This window comes from Uloborus diversus, chromosome 2 (assembly GCF_026930045.1).
Source record: "Uloborus diversus isolate 005 chromosome 2, Udiv.v.3.1, whole genome shotgun sequence".
NCBI classification, from domain to species: Eukaryota; Metazoa; Arthropoda; class Arachnida; order Araneae; family Uloboridae; genus Uloborus; species Uloborus diversus.
Window position 1 is genome coordinate 18,054,101 of NC_072732.1, and position 10,095 is coordinate 18,064,195.

The following is a 10,095-nucleotide window of genomic DNA, read 5'->3' on the forward strand; positions in this document are numbered from 1 at the left end:
TTTATAGAAATATGTGATTAGCAAAACCCTGACGATTCTTTTTTAAATCACTGAAAATGTCCCTGATCACTATTGAAATACACTGTACTCCCGATTATCCGTGTGCGGATTATCCGTGCATCCGAAAATTTAAATAAAAAAAATTTAGTTTAATTAAAGCTAAAAATTATGCCAAATTTTATTATACAGGGTGTTCCGTTTTAACCTACAAGACCTTTATTTTCGCAACCGTTAGTCCTAGATGTATACTTCCAATTGCAAAAATATTCAAACTCAGATGCAGAGTTAAGATATTGAAAGTTTGAAGCAAAAATAAATATGAGTCAAAAAATACAAAATTTAACTTTTTATACGAGCCCTAGGTCCCCTAACTAATATTTAGAGAAATAATCTCCATTGAAAACTATTACTGACACAAAAAACTTGACATTTGTGCGACCTCAAGGAGATATTCCAGTTCAAAGTTCTAAGGGACTATATAGAAGATGAGATTGGAACTTATTGCCCTTTCAGAAGAGTGACAGGTCGTCAAAGTAAGAAATACAAGGAATTTATATTTTTCATTGCTATTCAAAAATAAATGCGAATGTTATACTGTGATACGCAAAAACACACAACAAAACCTCAAACAATTTGGAAAATCAGTCTATGAACACATGTAATTTTTAACATTTGTTAACCGCTATATTTTCCCCCAAAAGGTGTTATTGGCGGCGAGTGAAAATTGGTGTAAGTCACAAAACGCTGCGCTTCCTATCTCGGTGAATATTGGTCGTACTAATTTCAAACTTTTTGTGTTGGAATTATTTTTCAATGGAGATTATTTCCCTAAATATTAGGGGACCTGGGGCTCGTGTAAAAAGTGAAATTTTGTATTTTTGACTCATTTTTATTTTTACTTCAAACTTTAAGAAAACATTGTCACTTCAAACTCTGCACCTGATTTTGAACATTTTCGCAATTGGAAGTATATGTCTAGGACTAACGGTTGCGAAAATAAAGGTCTTGCAGGTTAAAACGGAACACCCTGTATATTTCATTACTAGCACTAATGTATTACTTTTTGTATCAGTAGCGTATTGTAATTAAACCCGAAGTATTTTATGTACCATCGTGTACTTTACTTTTAGTCTCCAAATACACACTTTTCTGTGTGCTTGGTGATTTTTGGATTATCCGTGTCTTTCGATTACCCGTACATTGATTAACACGGATAATCGAGAGTACAGTGTGTGGGAAACCCATAAATTCACCAGATCAGTTCATGCAAAAGGAGAAAATCCCAATTGCGCAACTATGGAAACCCCAATTGCGCAACCACTTGAACTCCCACAAGGCTTTCTGATAATCAGCACTGGCAGTCAGAGGACGATTGTCACTGGAAGAGTGAACGTGTAAATATGTGTATTAAACAGCAATCTACTAAAACCGAGTTATATAGTGAACTAGCATTCCCGTACCCGGCATTGCTCGGGTAATGGAATTAACAGGGGTTAACAGTGCTTGGTGCACCTAGTTTCGAAAATCCCCTATAATAATTACTTATTACCTATAACTTTTTCTAATTTGGGGAGGATCCCGGGGCCCCTGGACTCCTTACATATATGCCTTTGTCCTTAACCGATCTTTAACTGTTATTAAAGATCCTTTTAAAGTATTGATTATCTTTGCAAACATAGGCCATCCACATTTTATTGATAAACCTATGTTTAAGCAAGAACTTATTTGTATACAACATTTTTAGTTTTTTTTTTCTGGTGCTTAAATTATTAAGCTGCTTGATGAACTGACTTTGGAGCAAGCTACATAACATTGGCCGCGTGAAAAAAAAGTCTTCTCTTAAATCGGGCCCTGCTACTTTTAATGTCTGTCCTTGTGACTTATTAATGGTTATTGCAAAGCAAACTTTAACAGGAAACTGCACGCTTCTAAATTCAAAAGTATAGTCCGCCTGTGATGATGTTCTTAAAAACTTCGTTTCTAGTTTTGAAAAAATGAAAGCAAAAGACAGAAGCATTATGATTTGACTTGAGAAAAGCCTCGAAGAACCACGTGAGAAACAAAAACAATATCAAATTTATAGTTCGCTATCGACCAAAAGTTGAGATGAAGTACTGAATAATGATTTGAATGGAGGAAAGCCTTCGAAAATAAGGGATTTGAATTCAATGACAGGTTTTAATTTCGAAGAAATTAAGAGGTTTTAATTAATTTCTCCCGAACTAATTGAGATTTCGAAAAATCCTTTCTTAGTGGTTACTTTCGTAATCACGCGGACATGCCTGCCAAATTTCAAGTCTGAAGCTTCAGCGGTTTCGGCTGTGCGTTGATATATATATATATATATACATATATATATATATATGTTATTTCAGGACATTGATTTTTATATATTAAGATATACTACCTCTGACATCACTACAAGTGTATATAATGAGATATTAGAGTCAGAGCCCGACTAACTGAAAGTGAGGCCCATGACCCACAATGCTTTGGAGGCCTCCATCTCTATTCTATCAGATTAAGTCAACGTAAAATAATGATTGACATTTATTTAAAAGAAGATTTTTTATCATTTTTACAAAAATACATATTAGTTCTTTATGCTATGCATAAATTTTCGAAAAATTCGGGGCCCCTTAGAAAGATGGGGCCCCAGGCCCAGGCCTAGTTGGCCTGTGCGTTAATCAGGCCCTGGTTAGGGTCTCTTGATACTTCAGAGTAAAAAACTTGTGTGTTTTGAATGAAAATTGACGTTCTGTGTGCTCTTGTCTTCCAGATGAACTGGTCCAAGAGAAGGAGAAATACAAAGCCATCTCCGACGAGTTGGACCAAACCTTTGCAGAGCTTACCGGCTACTAAAGATCGACCCGATTCGCATCCGCTTTTGTGCCTGGGTATATCTGTCTATCTCTACAAATTCCATTTTGTATGTTTCTCACTATTTCTTCTGCTCGGGTAGCAACATCTCCCACCCGCTTCTTCAACGAACATCATTCACTCGTCGATGTAAAGAGCGGCCAGGCATAAAGTACCGAGGAACTGAATTGTAGACAGTATTTCACATCATCTAACACAATATAAACAATTGATCTGTGTACCTAATATTTAAAAAAAGTTTGTAAATTGTTATCAAAATCTGAACACTATTTTGAGGTGAATTAAAAGAACTTTTATTCACTACTACTCTTGTCTTTCTTGAGTTTCCATGATAAAACAGCGTTTTAGGTATAGAAAAAAAACACTAACGAAAATTGATTTTGACGTAGAATATGTACAAGAAACGATTGTTCGATTTGGTTTTTTCCAAAGGCATTATTGATAAGTTCAAAAAAAAAATCCTTTCGAATTTTCAAAAATAATTTGAATTCTGAAATTTTGAATTCAAATTATGTTTTTCGCAATCACGAGTTGCGACAGGACCCTATTTATTGGTTACTACCCCATTCGCTTGTTTCTAGAAACGGTTCCTGTCCCTGCTCTTGAGCGGTTACGTGTGTATAGTTGTTCATGTGTAGGCTTGTGTGTGTGCGTAGACCTGTGTGTATGTACGTTTGCGTGTGTGTATGTGTGTAAAGGCGCGTGTGTGTAGGACATGGACGCCACCGACCAGGAGCAGCGGCTACCGTCAGGAGTCGCGCCTGCAGAGGACGGTGGGTTGAAAAAGGAACCGGACATTAAGGACGGTCAAATGAAAACAATTAGCAGTCGTGATTGCTCAAAAAAAAAAAAAAAAAACTTGTAATTATGTGAATGAAGTAGTTTGTCTAGACCCAAAACTTTTGACAGTAATATTTAATCATTTTTAAGGGAATATTGAATGAATCGTAACAAACGTTTACTCCCACTCTGCTGCGTGGCGTAGTGTTTAGGCGTTGGCCTCGTATACCCTTAATCGTGGGTTCTGAATCCAAGTTACAAGTGGTCAGTCAGTGGATTTTCGAGATGCTGAAAATCTCCCTGAAGTCGAATGAATAATCATGAAACGTGTAAAAATTCCTTGGGTGCCTATTTGGCTCGGGCTCTCACGGCTAAATTAAACTCCCAGTGTAATTTCACACCGTGAGATCCGAGGTGCCTCTATCTGGTGGGAAACTGGGCGTTGAAATTCTCTGTGCCATAGGCGGCTCGGTCTTAATGGTGGCACCTCAAAGATTGAATGCTATCTATATCGGGGGTTTGTCCCCAGGTCCGTCATTTAGGGAAATCAGGAAGTAGCTATTGACCCTACCCCCCTCGGCTATGAGAAATTAATGTATTTACATACAAGTGAGTATGGTTTTGTTATTTTTTCGGTATGATTTGCATCGAGTATACCCTTTAACCTTCCTCCCTCCAGGAAATATTCGAAATGACTTGCCTGATTGCACTAAGTCTATAAAAGGATCCAGTGAGTGTCTTAGGGGCCATTCATTTATTACGTAAGGGTCCCGAGGGGGAGAGGGGTTGGAAAAATCTCTACATACCCTTACTTTAATGGACGGAGGGTCAAACCCATTATTACGTAATATTTCCCAAGTCGACATTTAAAAATTAGAAATCTCGTAGTCAATTGTTTTGGCAGGAAATATATTTCATTTGCGTCTGGAAGGTGTAAAATGAACGTATTAGGATGAGCTGTTTTTTACCTGTTTTACAAAGAATAAATAGTTTAAAATATAATAAAAAGAATCGCACTATGTATGGCATGTTTTATTTTAGTCCAGATGATCTGAATTGATCTCGTTTTAACTGTGCTAATTTATTTCCTTTGAAAATAATTAAAAACTAGTCGCCTATTATTTTATTTATGTTATTGGTTTGTAGATTGTTTAACTGATTTATGTTTAAGTTTATTTAAAAATTTTCTAATAACTATTGATAAATGATTCTCCAAAGACTAGATATTTATGTAATAATATAATGGTAAGATGTAGTTGGCAGCAATAAAGTAATATAACTTATCTTTTGAAAAATAAAAATTTTTGATTTATGTCAAACTCGGAGTTTTAGTGTCACTGATTCTTTTGTAACAATATTTAATTATTTCTAAAAATGAAATCTAACGTAAGAATGGGGGGAGGGGTCGGAAAAATCTTACGTACCCTTACATGGGTGGAGTGAGGTCAAAAATTGCCAAAATCATTCTTACGTAATTAATGAATGGCCCCTTACGCAACCCCACTCCTGCAGCTACTGCTAAAGATACCCCTAGTTAAAAGAGGCTTCTTGTGTCGTATGTTTAAGATAGTTATGTAACTTCAACGTCAATTGCTTTTACTTCTACCAGAGTAGCTAGCTTTTTTTTTTTTTTTTTTTTTTTTTTTCTGTTTAACATTGAAATCTTCTTCAGGAAGCTTCTTATTACCACAAATGATGATTGCAGTGACTTTGACACGACAGTGGGTCGGAAAATCTAATTTCATAAACTAGACAAAAGAACATTTTTCGTGAACATTATTTTTCAATTGAGCATCAGAATACATTAATGAACATTTAAAAATAAAGAACAAGTAAAAATGTTCAGTATTTTAAACATTATAAGCACTGAATAAAATATTAATAATTTTTTGCTAAATAGGAACAGGCAGAGCCGTGTCCAAGGGGAGTGTTTTAGGGGTTAAACCCCTCCCATTGGAGAAAAATAGTAAGTCAAATGAAGAAAATGTATGTTTGACTTTTATAAATTTTTATGTGAAAGTTCGTGTGCAACGCTTCTTTAAAGTTCTTGCTGAAATTTTTCTGCAATTTGCGACTGTCAGAGCTTTACCAACTGGAATAATATTTTTAAGAAACTGTGGTGGAAGAACCGCTCAATGATTTGTCAATACAAAGTCTTAACTGCGTTAATATTTCTAAAGGAGGTTATGATGAATTTGGCATATATGTTGCAACTATGAAAATCCATTGATGATTCAGTTTGGAAATATAATTTGCATCTGCAATAAGCTCTTTTTTGTTTAGTTTATTAAGAATATGTAGACATTTATTAATGCTCATTGCAATATACCACACTGTCAATAGAGTTGATTAAATAGAAGCAAAAGGTTTTTTTAAGAAACAATCAAGATTCGATTAAAAAGTAACTGTGAAATGAAGGTATACTGCAGTCACTAGTGCAGCAAGAATTATCCTTCAGACGTGGGGAGGGATTACAACAGTCTTTAAAAGTGTAGAAATGCCATTTTGGGATTGGCAATTCAGGGTAAAACTAAAGTTTGTGAGAGATTCCACTCCCCCCCCCCCCACCCCTCGGGTAAGGACGAATTAGCTTTAAAACCCCTCCCTTTATGAAAACCTGGACACGGGCTTGGGAACAGGCCCTGTATAACGTATTGGTGCCAACTGGGCCCAGGGGCCTCAAGGTTTAGGGCTTCCATTTCTTTGCAAAGTTACATTATAAGTAATAGAATTTGCAGTTACTAGGCTTTAAATATGGAATTACTAAAAACGAAATATTTGGTTTAATGTTTATTGGTTCTTTTTCTTTAAACTTTCAATTATTTGTGGTTTGAATTAAAAATTCAGTATGTTTGAATAACAAAATTTCGTATAGTATTGCATCACTAGCGCAGCCAGAATTAATCTGGGGGATTTTAAAATACTACTAACTACAAACTACTGTAAAAACTACTGCATTATAGGATTGACAATAATGTTAAAACCAAAATCTCTGGAGGGTGTTCTACCCCCCACCCTTCCCTTCCCTCCTTGCCACGCCACTGTATTACATCAATATTATATTGCAGTTTGTAGTTGAAGAAAAAAATTGGAGCACTTTTAGTTGTATTCATACCAATAATAGTAACAATTTTCAATTTTATCAATTGAAAAGAAAGCTACTTTAGAGGTTTCTACTTGAAATTAGTAGAGGTAGGAATACAAATAAAGAGCATATTGAAGAAACAAAGATAGGTATTAATTTAAATGGACGTTTGTAGGTTCATATGATGCGTGCTAAAATTTAAAAAAAAACTTCTATATGTATTGTGACTTGTGAGAATGTTGTTATGTTGCATAGGAAGAAGAGGAGAGGGCCCACGGTCAGGGCGGATCCAGAAATTTTTTTAACGGGGGGGGGGGGGGGTCAGGTTTCAATGACCAGCGTTATACCTCCCTCGTTAAAAAAAAGTATCAGCTAAGCAGAGTTGCCCATGCCCATAAAACGTTAAGCTCATTAGAGATTATTGTTCTTTTGAAAATGAACTAAAAACTCAAAATAGCAACAGCTCAGTAAACGAACTCAGTCAATTCTTTCGAGTTATGATGCGGATGCAGTGAGAAGAAATACCTTACAAAACCAAGAGATAAAGAAAACAACTTGATTTCATGTACTATATCGAATCAAAAAAAAAAAAAGTATTAATTTGAATTTTTGGCATCTTGAATTCGAATTATGTTTTTCGCAATCACGAGCGTGTGTGTGTATGAATGCGCGTATGTGTTTGTGTAGGCGCATGTGTGTGTGTTTGTGTAGGTGCGTGTGTGTGTATGTATGCATATGTGTGCGTGTTGTGCATGCAGTGCTGTGTGTGTGTACGCGCGCGTGTGTGTGTAGGCGTTCGTGTGTGTGTGTATATATATATATATACACATGTGTGTTTGTGTCTGTGTGCAGGCATGAGTGTGTGTATGTGTGTGAGTGTGTATGTCTGTGCGCAGGCATGAGTGTGTGTGTAGGATATGGACGCAACCTAGAGACGGTTTTCGCAAGAGGAGCAGCACCGTGAGGTCAGTCGACGCGACGGTGGTACTTGGCAGAGGATGCTGGTGGGAAAATAAAACGATAGCCCATCAAAACGGTCAAGTGAGAAAAATAAGCAATCGTGATTGCTCAAAAAAAAAGGGGGGGAGTTCTGTAATAATTAGAATAAAATTCTTATCATAGTGGGCTAGCTGACCCTTTGACCCACCCCCAAATTCGCTCTAGACCCACGGCCTGGATAATAAAATAATGGCCATGAAACTGTCGAAAACTGAAAAAAATGAAGGGGGCCATTTCCAAAAAGTGGGAGGTTTAGAAGGAGAAACGGTGGTTATCTTTGGATTCAGTGGGTCATTTTACATAAGAATCAATAAGAATGATGTCTTGACCTGGTTCTTTTTAGGGCAATTCAAAAATTTTGAGAATTATCGCCTACAGGGAAAATTCAAACTCTTTTATCTAAAAAAAACCAACAAAACTAAAAAATAATTTCTAGTACTGAAAAATTGAGGAATTTTTAGTTTTTGTTTCAAAGAATAGATAAATACTAATAAAAAACGGAATGCATTTTCTTGCAGAATTAACATAAAGGAAAAGTAGAGATTGATTGATTGAATCATAAAGCGTATTCAAAAGCTGAATTCAAAAACATTAATAAGCGAAAGTAAGTTCGAGTGACAGCGTAGAAATCCTGTAATCTATTTCAATGATTATTGAGGAGTAGAATCTTCTTCTTCTTTACTAATAATAAAGCTGAAAGTCTCTCTGTCCGGAGGATGTCTGGATGTCTGGATGTCTGTAGGATATCTGTAGGATGTCTGTGACGCGCATAGCGCCTAAACCGTTCGGCCGATTTTCATGAAATTTGGCACAAAGTTAGTATGTAGCATAGGGGTGTGCACCTCGAAGCGATTTTTCGAAAATTCGATGTGGTTCTTTTTTTATTCCAATTTTAAGAAAAAAAGTATCATAAATTACGAAATTATCGTAACGTGGAACCGTAACATGGGCACAAGCCAATTGGCGAGATACGAAATTATCATAACGTGGAACCGTAATGTCGGTACAAGCCAATTGGCGAGAAATTTCACCATACATTATTTGTAAATATACAGGCGAACCAAAAGACCTTTAATTTTTCTATTACGGGCGAAGCCGTGCGGGTGCCACTAGTTACTAATAATAAAGCTGAAAGTCTCTCTGTCCGGAGGATGTCTGGATGTCTGTAGGATGTTTGTGACGCGCATAGCGCCTAGACCGTTCGGCCGATTTTCATGAAATTTGGCACAAAGTTAGTATGTAGCATGGGGGTGTGCACCTCGAAGTGATTTTTCAAAAATTCGATGTGGTTCTTTTTCTATTCCAATTTTAAGAAAAAAAAAATATCATAAGGTGGACGAGTAAATTGCGAAATTATCATAACGTGGAACCGTAACATGGGCACAAGCCAATTGGCGAGATACGAAATTATCATAACGTGGAACCATAAGATGGGTACAAGCCAACTGGCGAGAAAATTCACCATACATTATTTGTAAATATACAGGCGAACCAAAAGACCTTTTGATTTTTCTATTACGGGAATGCCGTGTGGGTATTACTAGTATTACCTAAAATCGAAGCGGAATTTATTATCTTCCGTTAAAAATGGCTTGAGATATTTTTTTATGAATAGAGAAATAAGCAGCATTGTCAATGAAATTCATGTAATTTCGTACTAAAAATTTAAAATATGTCGGTTCTACATCGAAAATGCGATTTTTTTTTTAATAGACAGGGGCATCCTGAACTTTAAGTTTTTTTTTTTGGTGGGGGGGGGGGGGGGAATCTCTGTTTACGAAATGGAAATCTGAATAGAAATGGAATGCTCTATTTACCAATGATAAAACACGGGTGTGCACACAAAATGTGCATCCAATGAGAAAAAAGGGTATTAGGAATTTAAAAACTTCAATTTCGCAGTACTGTCTCCAAATTTGCTGAATCTTCTAACAAAATTCGTCGAACAAGGAATTTTCGATGACGTCACATTGACTTCCGTAACCTCCTGTCTGCAGATATTACTTAATGTGGAGGGTTAGAGAGTAGTCTAGAAAACTACTTCCAAGTTAGCTACCCTATATGACCAAAAGTATTGGGACACTTTCAAAAATTCATATTTTTACGGATTTCTCGAGAAATAAAAGATAAATTGCTCTGTAAATGTTTTCACGTTAAAGGTATACTCCAGCCGCCATTTTCCAATAAAAATTAAGTCTACTTTTCATTAGAGGACGAACAACAAATTGAAGAGAAAAAAAATTTTTTTAAATAATTTTTCATCGTAAATATCTGGGAATAAGCTATAAATTTCAGACATAAGTTGAAAACCTATCCAGAATTTATTTTTATATTTTCGTGAAAGTATCTCT

General features: G+C 36.0%; 1 protein-coding gene across 4 annotated transcripts in view; it reads left to right on the forward strand.

Moving 5' to 3' along the window:
* Positions 1-3,180, forward strand: part of LOC129217759 (tropomyosin) — a 48,759-nt gene extending 45,579 nt beyond the window's left edge. For all 4 annotated transcript variants that reach the window (XM_054852100.1, XM_054852099.1, XM_054852098.1 and 1 more), the window contains one exon: positions 2,780-3,180. In XM_054852100.1, coding sequence (XP_054708075.1) covers positions 2,780-2,862 — 83 coding nt within the window. In that variant the 3' untranslated portion in view covers positions 2,863-3,180. The remainder of the gene's footprint in view (positions 1-2,779) is intronic.
* Positions 3,181-10,095: the final 6,915 nt, after the last annotated feature.